Below are 15,071 nucleotides of genomic sequence, written 5' to 3' on the forward strand. Positions count from 1 at the left end.
TAACTTCAAAAACATACAATGTTACTACACAACGTAAAATTAGAGGGAAAACCGTGACTTGACTACCCAATAGGAGTATAACTCCAATTTTACAATTTTCCCCTCCTAACAAACAAGTTAGAAGACATGTCACTTTTGCTGTGTAATCTTCTCTTTCCACCTTGAGTAACCATGGCGATTTTGGTTTCTGTTGCCGGCGAGAAGAGTGGCCTTCTCAATCATAACATTAGTACTTTCATCTATTCTGTATGAGACATCAATGCCTTCAAGAATAAGGTGATATAACACGTCAGCAGATGAGTTAATAGTCTGGTAGGATCCTTCCTCAGAACCATTCCCCTCCAGTTCCGCATAACTCACATGGCTCTCGCCTTTTATAGCCACAAGATGGGGGCGGCTCCGCTGAGACAGCGACCTTATATCCCAACCAAGCACCTCATTGATAAGCATCTGAAACTCATCTTCTGAGGCATAGAGTGAGTGATTTTCCTGTAACAAGTAATTGACAACTTAGAAGTAGTAGATCACACAGTTAAATCCTTGATAATCATTTGTTTCCAAATCACAGCTGTTTAAGGCTATGATTTGGAACCAACTTGGTATACTCATGAAGCAACCAACTTAGTATACAACGATCAAGTCAAGATCACAAATCTAAGCTACTATCTATAGTTTAAAAATCTCCAGAACTCGGTTTGTAGCTCCATGTGAACCAAAAAAAAGCCAGCATCAACAGTTGCGCAGAGCTCCTCCGCTTTAAGCAGCCCTTATCTGACCTTGTCAATCTAATCCAAAAGTAGCCCTCCTTACCAAGCATTATAGTTATAAGACCATGCAGTGCTGCATTACATTCTCTAAGCCTCAGCTGCTCAAGATGGAGAGACCAACTCTATACTTTGTCTACCTCTACCTCTTCTTTTCCCTCTCGATAGCGCAAAATGTCAGAAGAAATGCAACGACTGCATTTCATGTTGGTGTAGTCCTTGACTTGCGCACACTGGTAGGTAATATGGGTCAGACCAGCATCTCGATGGCCATAGAGGACTTCTATGCAATTCATGGCAACTACAGCACCAGGCTACTTCTCCACACTAAGGATTCCAACAATGATAACATCGAAGCTGCATCAGCAGGTAGTTAGCTCATGAACCATCTTAGACATTTGTTGCTCTTTGCCTGCGCTTACAAGTGATTGCTTTGTCACCGTTGTCATCTGATATCTCCTTATATATAGTGATACCTATTAGAAAAAAAAGCTCTTGTAATCATTAGTGAACAAGATAAGTAAATGAATAGATACAAAATGACATAGTAGAGACAAAAACTGCATGACAGGATTAGCTACTTGTCATCTACTTTAGAGAAATTCAACTGAAAAGACTTGTATTCTGTTTTCTGTTTCAAGAATCCACACGTAGAAATGACATAGGAGAACAGGTTAACAAGTTTCTCCTAAACACTAACAGTTTACAAACGTCCCAGTACTGGCAGTGGGAGAGACGCTACTCCCGGTAATCCTTTGTGTTGACAACAAAGCATGAAAATGTTAGGTAATTAGACATTTGAAGAGACGTACAAAAAAGAAGCCAAGAAATTTTCACATAATATTAGAAGCTTTAAAAGTGCTTTGTTTCAAAAATTGCAATCGTGAGAGTTCGCTGTTTTCTTACAAGAAACTATTTGTGCTACTTTAACAAGAGGACATAGTAATTAAAAAATATTTGATGTGCTTTGTTATACTAATCTTGCTTCACTTAATACTCTAAAAGAATCATTCAACACCACCAGAGGAAAACAGGAAAAAGAAAAGTTAGGACTGCCGGCGATCAACTTTAGTATGCAACAATGAAATTAAAGCCTTTTAACTCAGCTCCGTGGCTTCACTCTTCCACTTGTGGGGAACTTAAACATAGAAGGATCATACATATGGAGTTGGACTAAAATCTTTATGTTAAAACCCTGCAATATTGAGTTATCAAAGTTAGCTTTCCAACATTGCATGTCATCTTTGTTCGCTGCACTTCCTTCAGCTGAAATCTGTCGATTCTCTCTGCATATACACAGCTCTTGACCTGCTTGAAAACCATAAAGTGCAAGCCATCATCGGTCCCCAAAAATCTTCGCAAGCTGTATTCATCTCTGATCTCGGTAATGAACGTCAAGTTCCTATTATCTCCTTCAGTGCAACAAGTCCATCTCTCTCTTCTTCCCACGTACCATATTTCGTGCGCACAACATTGAATGACTCCGCTCAGGTGAACAGCATCTCAGCCCTCACAAATGCCTATGGATGGAGAGAGGTGGTTCCAATCTACGAGGACACAGACTTTGGTAGGGGCATCATCCCATTCCTTATCGATGCCCTCCGAGAGATCGACGCTCGTATCCCATATCGCAGTGTGATCCCCTTAACAGCAACCGAAGACCAAATTATGGAAGAGCTCTACAAATTAATGACCATGCAAACGAGGGTCTTTGTGGTGCATATGTCGGCTTCATTGGGCTCTCTCCTCTTCCAAAAGGCCGAGGAGGCAGGAATGATGATCGAAGGATACTCATGGATCATGACGGATGCACTAGCAAATGTCGTGGACTCGCTCGACACTTCCATCGTCGAAAAAATGCAAGGTGCCTTGGGTGTGAAGCCGTACATACCCAAATCAAGGGAGCTGGAAAGCTTCACCAAAAGATGGAAGAGGAGATTCCAGAAGGACAACCCTAATGATCAACCAGCTCAATTGAGCATCTTTGTACTATGGGCTTATGATACAATCTGGGCACTGGCAACGGCAGCAGAAAAGGTTGAGGTCGCAGATGCTAGCTTTCAGAAGCCCAAACTTGCAAAGAATTCAACAGGCATGGAAACTTTGGATGTCTCTAAAAATGGTTCAGAACTTCTGGAGGCAATCTTAAACAGCAAATTTAGAGGCTTGAGTGGAGACTTTCACCTCATAGATGGGCAGTTGCAGTACTCCACATTCCAAATAATCAATGTGATTGGGAAAGGAGAAGGAGAAATTGGGTTTTGGAGTAGGGAAGCTGGAATCTCAGGACGTTTGAATCAGAGCAGTTTTGATCTAAATCCTGTGATTTGGCCAGGGGAATCAACAGGAGTACCAAAAGGTTGGGAAATTCCAGTAAGTGGGAAAAAGCTTCGGATCGGTGTTAGAACAAGTGGACATCCTGAGTTCATGAAGGTGGAAAGGGATCCTACCACTAATTTGACTATTGTAACTGGCTTCTCCATCGATGTATTCGAAGCAGTGATAAAAACATTGCCTTACGCAATCCCTTATGAGTACATTCCATTTGAGAATGCAGGAGAAGGTTCACAAACCTATAATGATTTTGTCTATCAGGTTCAGGTAGGTAATACTTGAAAAATGACCGACTTACCATTTAGATTACATTTGCTTAAATTAAACTCAGTACAAGATTGCATGTCGAATTGTTCATAACAATGATTATTTTGGAGACTCAAAACAATTTCTTTTCAGGTAATTTCCAATGCATCAATTTCGTGGTTAACTCATTCGAATTATTAGTTCACTGTCTCTGGACCTCGCGTTCTGTTTCAACTGATATTATTTTGATACTTCTCTACAGCTTAGAAAGATGTTCATCTCCCTGAATTTTGATTACTAGAAAAGTCTTTAGGAATTAAGCCAAACAAACATTTCCAACACAATACTCATCTTCTTATTAAAATCAGCAATTATAATCTTCTATCACAGTAGTACAATTGCCAAAAGAAATACCAGCGATAGTATTCTATCGCAATAGTACAATTGCCAAACGAAATATCAGTATGTTATCTGACTTTCTATGTACATTTTCGAGATGCATGATGACACGGACATAACTTTCATACTAGTGATCAAAGGAACTAACATGTAAGCTTATTTACCCAATTTCTCAATATATCCTTTGACAAATTTATATGCATAAACTGCACGCAAATATGTCGACAATAGCAAGTAACAATATGTTATCTTTGATTCTTGAATTTCCTATTGAGATCCTGTACAACATTCCAGTGTGTTTGCAGCTTTACAAACAATTATGTTCCATGCATCTTTGTCTTTGCAATGGTTCCAGTAGATTTAAGACTAAATCTGAAATTTAAGTTTCAGTTTTCCTATTTGACCTAATAGTTTAGTCTTGACAAGAATACTATTTAGTTTTACTTACAGAAATATGATGCAGTTATTGGGGATATAACAATCAGGTATAACAGAACTTCCTACGTAGACTTCACATTGCCTTACACTGAATCAGGGATATCAATGCTTGTTCCAGTCAAGAATAGCATCAATAAGAATGCATGGATTTTCTTAAAGCCATTGACTGCCAACCTATGGTATGGGAGCTTTGCATTCTTCATATACACAGGATTTGTCGTCTGGGTGATGGAGCACAGAATCAACACTGACTTCAGGGGTCCATTTCCGCATCAGCTTGGAACCATGTTTTACTTCTCCTTTTCAACACCTGTTTTTTCCCACAGTTGCGTATATATCCTTTATTGCTAGCTTTATAAATTCATCTGGATACTCTGATAATCTGATTAGATCCAAGGCTGGATATCATTAAATCAAGTTCATTAAATATAATCAAGAAGTTTATGCTAAACCCATATGGAGTGACATGATCTATATTCTATACAGAGATTCTTCTCACCTGCAGAACCAAGTATGATGCTGAAGATTGTACGCCATTAGTAAACAAATGTTTAACTAGGAATATATTACTGTTGGCCTCGTTGAAACCTATTTTACTTGAAAGAATATTGCTTCATATAAAACATATAAGCAATGTAAAAATGTGAGTATTTCGAATGCGAGTCACTAGATCACAGAGTCATATACAAAATACAAGTAAGTTTGTTATGCTAAAGAGGTTGTACATAAGATATAATTATGCAAAGAGTGACAGCACATTAAACAGAAAATTCTGTCTATATATTGTTTTAGTCTCTAACTTACATTTCACATTCCCGTTCTTTAGAATATAATAATATGTTTGCAACTTTTGAACTATTATGGTTAGAATTATTGTCTGAAAAAAAGAGATTCTTCGGCCTCAAGATGCACAATAGAAAGCTCCAAAGTCAATATTACACAAAAACGATGTAGGGAGAAGTTATCAGCATGTCAGTAGATACTATTGTATAACCCATAATTTAAGGTTTGATGGAATGTATTATTTATAAATGAATATCAAAGATTAAATCATAATTGAATCATTACTGTGCTATCTTATTTCTGCCTGTAAAAAAATTCCAGATGCAAACACTAGATTTATCCAATGCTTAGTAGTATAAATGGATAAGTTCACCCCATGCAACCTATAAACTAATATGCATTGTCTGCAGGGGAGAAGGTGGAGAACATTTTATCTAAGATTGTAGTGATTGTATGGGTGTTTGTGGTGCTGATACTTACATCAAGTTATACTGCTAGCTTAACCTCCATGCTCACAATACAACAACTTCGGCCAACAGTGACTGATGTGCACAAACTCCTGAAGAATGGGGACTATGCTGGATACAAAAATGGCTCTTTTGTGGAAGGTCTGTTGAAGCAACTCAACTTCGAAGAAACAAAGATCAGGCCATATTCCCCTAATGATTTTGTTGAGGCCCTAGCTAAAGGAAGCAAGAATGGTGGTGTTGCTGCCATTTTTCATGAAGTCCCATATATCAAGTTATTTCTCTCAGAGCACTGCACAGGGTATACGATGATTGGACCAATTTATAAGACTGCAGGATTTGGATTTGTAAGTTCCACTGTCCTCCTAAATCATATTTATGATGTATGCCTGTATCGATACATTTGAGATAATAATGGTACCTACAAATGTCAAAATATGAATCCACCAAAAGCAAGTTCTTCATATGCAGTGAAAAAACTAGTGTCAGAATGTTGCATCCTAAAAAAGATTCACAACATAATTTTGAAATAAGGATATGGATTAACTTCCTCCTCAGCTCAGAATTGCATGTGCAAAAGTAGATAACAAGTGTCTTAATGTAGGTACAGACATGAACAACTTAAACTTCTCGATATTAATTTGCATCTAAGATGGAAGGCATGTGTTAATGCAGTACCCTCACTTTTCTATGCTATTTCTTGTGCAGGCATTCCCTAAGGGCTCCCCTCTGGTCTCTGACATCTCAAGGGGTATCCTGAACATAACAGAAGGAAACATCATCATTCAAATAGAGAAGAAATGGATTGGGAATTCGAAAGTTTGTCAAAACGAAGGCAGTGTTCCCAGCTCCAACAGTCTCGCCTTCCGCAGCTTTTCGGGACTATTTCTTGTAACTGGAGTTGCTTCTACTTGTTCCCTCTTGATATTCTTGCTCATGTTTTCCTACAAGATTTGAAATGGACTTAAAAACATCACTGACTGTTACAACTCCATCTGGGGAATATTCACTTTATGCTTTAGATATTTCGATCAGAGAGACTTCAATTCATTTGCTATCAGGAGGGAGACATCCTCATACAAATGGTGAAGGTCAAGTAAATCACAGAGATGTAGCCAACGCTGAAGCCACATCCAACAATCAAGATGTAGATATTAGTTCGATCACCAGTGGGTTTTAGGATGCAAAGGTGGTACAGTTGTTTCGCCAGAATTTTATCAAGATGGAACCTCCTTTTCTTTTTCAGTTTGAGATCTTCCTCAAAATATATCGAGATTGGGGGGAAATCAGCGCACAAGTTTGCTTAATTTACAATAAATGTACCCCTTTCAATTGTAATCTGAGACAAATTTAACATGGAAATCAAAGACAAGCGGGTAAATAGATTGTTTGGCAGGATCCTTCGTCAGAACCAGCAAAAGGTCAATCCAACTCGATTAACGGCAATGGTACATGTTTTGTACTGTTTACAAAATAAATCATGAAGCAAGATTGCCTAAAGAAGTAACCTTTATCCAATCAGGAACAGTTGCATCTCGAATACTATCCAAACGGGTTTGATACCGAAAATTGGATGATAAGCAAGTTCATAAATTAGAGGATTGACTAGGAGTGATATGGAGAACTGGGCTTCCAAAATTTGCCAGACTGTCAAGTTACTTTTCTAAGATTGACTAGGTGTGAGTCAAAATTCTTAAAGGTCCGGCAGCCAACGTCAAAGTTTATTGGGGGCCTTGGCTTGCTGAACTGGCCTTGTGTACTACGTGGCCGCCACCACTATCCATGAATACCGCCTTGGTCAATGCAAAGTCTTCGTTCTAAAATGGATGAAGAAGAAGTAGAGAGACGAAGTTTATGAGCCATGAAGTGGTGCTAAGTTAGCAGCAGATTTTTTTTTTTTTATCATTTCTAGTAGATGCATGATAATGGAGGCGCACAATTAAGCGTCGTAAAGAAAATATGTTTGGGTCAACCTTTGGTTCCCAATGATGAGGACGTGCAGCCAATAACATGGGGAAGGGGAATCTTAGCTCAAGGAGGGTTGAAAGGGCGAGAATCGTAAGAACTTAGTCAATAGAGATAAAATAAAGTTTTTTTTAAACACCAAACACTATCGCTCCATTAACAAGAAATATCTGAAATGCTACCCTTCTCGGATAACTTATTCCAAAACTACTACATCTTTTTACCAGCATCGCGTGAAAAAATATTGTTATCGGAAACAATAATTCTTAAATAAATTTCTTAATCGATACAATAGAAATTTATTATTTTTCATGAATAAATTTATTATTTTATATTAGAAAATTAATAAATTCATAGGAATCATTATTTTAGGCAATGATTTTCGTTCTGGCGTTAAGCTGTCAAAGATTATAGTAACTTTGGAATTAGTTTACTTTGGTATTTTTTTTTTCCGTTACATTATTTTGGTCAAAAACTCAGATAAAATATCAGATAAGTTTTTCTTACCACCAGATGTTGAAATGTTGTAATCAAAATGGATATAGGTAATGGAAAAAATGATACTAAATGTGCTTCCAAAATTGATCGACATAGATATGTGATGCAATAACTCTTCATCCGACTTTCTCAAACTAAGGCATGCACCTCAGAGAGGGCACTCCTTCCCAAGCTCTATATAAGACGCCTGAGAGTTGCATTGGATACTGCAGGACGATGGGGATGGGCAGGCAAACTCTATGTCTTCTCTTCCTCTGCATGTCATTTTTCCGACGTTCGATAGCGCAAAACGCCGGCAGAAATGCAACAGCTGCGTTTCATGTTGGTGTAGTCCTCGACTTGAGCACACTGGTTGGCAAAATGGGTCAGACCAGCATCTCAATGGCCATAGAGGACTTCTATGAAATCCATGGGAACTACAGCACCAGGCTACTTCTCCACACTGAGGATTCCAACAAAGATAACGTTCAAGCTGCATCAGCAGGTAAAAGTATATAGTTAATGCTTAAACTCGTCCTTCTCTAGCTGTTAAATGTTTACATTACACTCCTCATATGTAAGCAATAGATAAAACCGCATTAATTAGTAAGCAAGATAAGAGAGAAACAAATAAAACAATAGAAAAACTGCATCAAAGAACTCACTATTAACCAACTAGTGGGGATAAAAAGGAAACTCTCATAACGTTCAAGCAAGAATAACATTTGTATAGCTTCTGTTTTGAGAGTTAATAATATGTTCTCCCCCATGATAGTAGTTTATAAGGGCTCCAGTTTTGGAAGTGACAGAGACATTACTCCCAGTAATTTCAGGTTTTGACAAATTATTTTAACTGACAAAGCAAGCCTTCCAGGCTAACTTCACATTCAAGGGATATATTACAAGGGAAATACTGAGAAAACCTTAATATAATGCTTAGATACTTAGATGCGCTGTTGTTTTGCAAAGGACATGAGTTATTTTTTTCTATTGTCTTGAAAGAGACTATTGATTCTTCTCAAACCAGATCACCAAAAAAAAAGAAGAAGTAAAAGTTGCTAATGCGATTTGCCATACAAACTACTTAGAAAAAGTTGAAAGTTCCTATTTCACCACCTGAGATTAGAGCTGTCAAAATAATCAAGGCTGCTCAAGCTGGGCTCAAAAGTGAGTTGAGTTAGGCTTGCTTTTTAAAATAAGCTAAAAAATAGTTAAGCTAGATCATGAGCTGACTCGATCAAATAGGCACAGTATAAATTAAAATAACTATAATTATATATATATATATATATAAATAATATTTTTTATGCTATATTATACTTCTGGTATGTTCTAAAATTTGCTTAGTTGGATTGTTATGTATTCTAATATAGTATAATTTTATTAGTTTATATTTTTAGAGTTAAATTAGAACTTATTTTAAACTTGATTTAAGCCTAAATTAAGCTTAATATATAGTTGAATTAGAACTTATTGATTGACTCTTTTCTAATGGAGCTTGAAATTAAAATAATTTTAATTCAAGCTTGGGGTTAAAGTTAAGCTCGATTAAACTCAGGCTCAATTACACCCTTAGCAGAGATAACAGCTTGAATACTAACAATAACACCACCGCCACCAACAACAATTATGACAAATGACAACAACAAGAATTAATAAAAAGAATAACAATAACAATAACAACAGCAGCAGCAGCAACAATAAGAATAATAAAATCAATAATATGTCAGTTATAGAAAGACATTGAGGGATTTTATTCCAGTAGATTGTGTTAGAAAGGTTTCAATTACCATGATCACTGTCAAAAATTGCACATCTTTCTTCTTCTTTCGTCACACTTCCTTGATGAACTAATCTTTATATATTCTCTATGCCTACGCAGCTCTTAACCTGCTCGAAAACCATAACGTGCAAGCCATCATAGGTCCCCAAAAATCTTCGCAAGCTGCATTCATCTCTGATCTCGGTAACAAAAGTCAAGTTCCAATTATCTCCTTCAGTGCAACAAGCCCATCTCTCTCTTCTTCCAGCCTACCATACTTTGTCCGGACAACATTGAACGACTCCGCTCAAGTGAAGAGCATCTCAGCTCTCATAAAGGCCTATGGATGGAGAGAGGTGGTTCCAATCTACGAGGACACCGAATTTGGCAGGGGCGTCATCCCATTCATCGTCGATGCCCTCCAAGAGATCGACTGTCATGTTCCCTATCGCAGTGCTATTCCCGTATCTGTCACCAATGACCAAATTATGGCAGAGCTTTACAAATTAATGACCATGCGAACAAGAGTATTTATCGTGCACATGTCATACTCTATGGGTTCCCTCCTCTTCTCCAAGGCGAAAGAGGCAGGAATGATGAGCAAAGGATATGCATGGATCATGACAGATGCACTAACAAACATCGTGGACTCGATTGATGCCTCGACCATCGTCACAATGCAAGGTGCCTTGGGTGTCAAGCTGTATGTACCCAAATCGAGGGAGCTTGAAAGTTTCACAAGGAGATGGAGGAGGAGATTCCAGCAGGACAACCCTAATGATCAACAAGCTGAACTGAGCATATTTGGACTATGGGCATATGATACTGTTTGGGCGCTGGCAATGGCGGCAGAAAAGGTCGGGGTAAAAAATGCTCGGTTTCAGAAGCCCAAAGTTGCTAGGAATTCAACAGACTTAGAAAATTTGATGGTCTCTATAAATGGTCCAGAACTTCTCAATGCTATCTTAAGTAGCCAATTTAGAGGCCTGAGTGGAGAGTTCTATCTTATAGATGGGCACTTGCAGTACTCCACATTCCAGATAATCAATGTGGCTGGCAAAGGAGAGAGAGAAATTGGATTTTGGACTGCCAAACATGGAATTTCAAGGCAGCTAATTCATAATCGAGGGAAGTCATATTCAACCTTGATGACTGATCTAAATCCTGTCATTTGGCCTGGGGAATCAACAATAGTACCAAAGGGCTGGGAAATTCCAGCTGGTGGGAAAAAGCTTCGGATTGGTGTTCGAACAAGTGGATATACAGAATTTACGAAGGTTGAAACTGATCCTGTCACCAATGTAACAACTGCAACTGGATACGCCGTTGATATATTTGAAGCAGCAATAAAGAAATTGCCTTATGCAATCTCTTATGAATATGTTTCATTTGAGGATGCACAACCAAAAGATTCAAAAACCTACAATGATTTTGTCTATCAGGTTTATCTTCAGGTAGGTAACACTTGAAAATGACCAGCTTACTACAAGTTACTTGTTTAAATAAAACTGAGTATATGATTACACGTCGATTTTGGTTCTTGACTTCCATATTGAGATCATGGAGGTACAACATTCTATTATAGTAATTTTAAGAACTAAATCCTAGGACCTAAGTTCAATCAGTTTTCTCCTTTCAGCTGATCAATTATTGCCTCAGAGACTATACTAACCAATTTTACTTACAGAGATATGATGCAGTGATAGGGGATATAACAATCAGGTACAACAGAACTTTCTATGCGGACTTCACATTGCCCTACACTGAATCAGGGATATCGATGATAGTTCCAGTCAAGGGCAGCAAACAAAAGAACCCATGGATCTTCTTAAAGCCATTGACCCTCGAGTTGTGGTTAGTAAGCTTAGCATTCTTTATATATACAGGATTTGTCATCTGGGTGATGGAGCATAAGGACAACGCCGATTTTCATGGTCCATCTTCTCAGCAGCTTGGAATCATGTTTTACTTCTCCTTCTCAACAATTGTTTTTGCCCACAGTTGCGTAAATGTCCTTTATCTTGCAAAGTTTTCATAAGTATATTTTGGATATCTTGACTAGACATACTGTAGGTTATCCTTAAATCAGTTCAATATACACTATCAGGAAGTTTATGCTAAATCCCTATCAACTGATCTGATTAACGCAAATGATTTCATTGTATTGAAGAGTAAAAAGTTAATGACAAAATAAATGTTGCAGATATACATTACTGTTTTAAAATCATATTGCTTTAAGCAATAACAACCTAATGACATAACACTTCGTACTAGAAGTGCAAATCATTGTATTACAGAATAGATACACAGAAAGAAAAGTGAACGAGAGTTATTGTATGAAAGCAATGAACAAATTCAATTATGCAAAAATGAGATCACTAATCACTGTTACAGTTTTTTATTTTCTCATGAAGAATCACCAATTGTCTGTATCTATATAATTATTGTCTCTAGTCTCTACTGCACATACTGAGATTTTGAATTGTTTAGAATATGGCATGGCACGTATGCCATTGTCAACCTAATATAGTTAGAAACTTAAATAATTATGCGAAAATTGAGAGTCTTTAACCTCAAAAAAAAAAAAAACATTATGATAAAATGATACAAGGAAACCTGAGCTAATATCAACGTAGCAATCAAAATTATTCAAGAACTTATAAGCCTTAGGTATATTTGTAGAGAACAATATTCAAGAGCATTCACAATATTATCATAACTCTTCACTTACTGCTAACTGAGATGTGAAATAATTCAGATGCTAGCAATTGAGATTTGTCTCATGTCTTGAAGATATATGGCATGAGTTCCATGGAAGTTCCTATGAGCTAACTAATACTCTTCACGCAATTTTCGCAGGGGAGAAGATGGAAAACCCTTTATCTAAGATCGTAATGATCGTCTGGCTTTTTGTGGTGCTGATACTTACATCAAGTTATACTGCTAGCTTAACTTCCATGCTCACAGTGCAAAAATTTCAGCCAACAGTCACTCATGTGGACGAACTACTGAAGAAAGGGGAGTATGTTGGATACCACACTGGCTCTTTTGTGGAGGGTCTATTGGAGCAACTCAATTTTGACAAATCAAAAATCAGAGGCTATGTTACCTTTGATGACTTTGCTGAGGCCCTAGCTAAGGGAAGCAAGAACGGTGGTGTTGCTGCCATTGTTCACGAAATCCCATATATAAAGTTGTTTCTCGCCCAGCACTGCACAGGGTACACAATGGTTGGACCAATTTATAAGACTGCAGGATTTGGATTTGTAAGTTTTACTACCCTTCTCTATCAAATTTTATCTGGTATCTGTACATTTGAAGTAATATTTATACCAACAGAAAATACTGATTTTTAGAAACTCCATCTTATGTAGTTATTAAGATCACCATACTGTTAGAAAATTGCATTCTTCATAGAACAAATTTAAAATAAAGCTTCAAAGAAATGGACTCTCATGCTACAGAACATGCAACGTATGTGCAAATTTGTTGATAATAAGCATTAATGCATATTAGAAACTCCACCTTATGTAGTTAAGATCACCATATTGCGAGTACAAGACAAGCTAGTGTTTCATCCTCATATATTTTTAAATGCATCTAACATTGTTGTCTTAAGTCTCAACTTTTCTAGTGGTGCCGCTTGTGCAGGCATTTTCTAAGGGCTCTCCTCTGGTCCCTGACATCTCAAGGAGTATCCTGAACATAACTGATGGAGAGAGTATCATTCAGATTGAGAAGAAATGGATTGGAGAAACAAACTTTTGTCAAGAAGAAGATAGTGTTATCAGCTCCAATAGCCTTGACTTTCCCAGCTTCTGGGGACTATTTTTTGTTACTGGAGCTGTTTCTACATGTTCCCTTGTGATATACTTAACCATGTTCCTCTACAAGCATTGGCGCAAGATGCGAAATATCTACCATGATCCGTCTTTTTGGAAGAGAATATTTTTGTGGTTAAGATATGACCATCAGGACAATGATGTCGTAATACAAATGGTTAATATAGATAACGTGAGGAATATGTTTGATGCCGCAAACCGTGGACACCATGTGAACCACAGAGATGAATATGATAATGCAGCTGGAGACAATCAAGAAGTAGAGAACCATTTAATTCCTGTCCACAGAAGAAGATGAAAAAAAAGAGCACTTCTCCAGAACGCACATATATTAGGTTCAGAAGCCGACCAGTCTATTGTTGTAACAAACTAAATAGATTCACTTATTCCTGTACTTTTCTGAACATTTAAGTCCACTTTATGTCTTCCCAGATCAGACCACAGTAATAAAATGGCTTCATGAGATTTATCATTCATGGTAATAATACAAAGTCTTGTGAATATGAGCATAAACTATCACTACCTAAAATCAGAATTATGACGGACAATGTATCTTAGTATTTTTAAAATATTGAAAGTCTTAACTAATATTTTTATAAATCTTAAAATAATAAGAATTTAATTATGAGCATCTAACTCCAATAAATATAATCCAACAATAAAGAAAATACCAAAGTTATTACTAACGTATCTGTAATCAAACTAAAATAATAGATGGTTTAACATAAATTATCTAATATAATCGATGAATAAAATAGTAAATTCTAAATGGAGGTGGGGTCTTAGTGCATCTCACTTAGTCGTTGACTAGTACCTGAAATGTCAAAAGAGGGATTTCATAAGTTAACAATTATAGCTCGGTGAATAAAATCCACTCAAAAGTTAAATAAATATGAAATCCAATGATATAAAATGACAATTTTACTAAGCATATTCATAATAATAGTAATAGTAACAACACAGGTAATAATAACGTAAATCATAACTCATAATATATTTCTTATCAATATGTTGAATTTCTCTCGATATTTGTAATAATACCATATATCTCAACTTTAGACCGTGCGCAAGGCTCCATATCAACTAAAAGTCATCTCAAAATACGCTAATGTATTTTTGTTATAGTTAATCCGGTAAGGATCACTAGGAGGTGTCACTATGTAATAAACACAACTTGTCTTTTTTCTACTAACTATAGAGAGATATTGCAATCACCTCACGGAGACTCTAATTCTAGCTTGAGACTATTTTTAAACTATGCTAGAGTTACCTAAATGAATTATGTACTAATAAAAAATAGGTATGTCACATGTACTATTCTTTGATCGTGCTAGAGTTATCTAAACATATAATATACTGATTAGGAATAGGAATATTCTTTGACTTCAAAATAGACTTAATCGCGTCAAAGTCACTTAAATATATAATATACTAATCAAGTATAGGTCTGTTCCTTGGACTTCAAGGTAGACTTGAGTCAGCTTAAGAAGATACACGAAAAATATCTAGTCTAAGTTTGTTCTCAAAGTCATATTAAATATCAATTATATTTTCCTACTAGTATAGCAATGCACTGAGTCAAGCATTTTGCATA

The 15,071-nt window shown here is 36.7% G+C and overlaps 2 protein-coding genes across 2 annotated transcripts; both read left to right on the forward strand.

Annotated features, from left to right (window-relative positions):
* The first annotated feature begins 1,058 nt into the window (after positions 1-1,058).
* LOC140777011 (glutamate receptor 2.7-like) lies at positions 1,059-6,793 on the forward strand. Its single transcript, XM_073120910.1, has 5 exons — positions 1,059-1,133; positions 1,986-3,359; positions 4,182-4,506; positions 5,375-5,778; positions 6,140-6,793. The coding sequence occupies exons 1-5, from the start codon at positions 1,059-1,061 to the stop codon at positions 6,386-6,388; spliced, it is 2,427 nt and encodes an 808-aa protein (XP_072977011.1). The 3' UTR covers positions 6,389-6,793.
* Positions 6,794-8,215: 1,422 nt separating this feature from the next.
* Positions 8,216-13,775, forward strand: LOC140777012 (glutamate receptor 2.8-like). The gene is made up of 5 exons (XM_073120911.1): positions 8,216-8,378; positions 9,756-11,089; positions 11,323-11,635; positions 12,495-12,901; positions 13,287-13,775. The coding sequence occupies exons 1-5, from the start codon at positions 8,255-8,257 to the stop codon at positions 13,773-13,775; spliced, it is 2,667 nt and encodes an 888-aa protein (XP_072977012.1). The 5' UTR covers positions 8,216-8,254.
* Positions 13,776-15,071: the final 1,296 nt, after the last annotated feature.

The sequence above is a fragment of the Typha angustifolia genome, chromosome 15 (assembly GCF_048772165.1).
Source record: "Typha angustifolia cultivar Huaian chromosome 15, ASM4877216v1, whole genome shotgun sequence".
NCBI classification, from domain to species: domain Eukaryota; kingdom Viridiplantae; phylum Streptophyta; class Magnoliopsida; order Poales; family Typhaceae; genus Typha; species Typha angustifolia.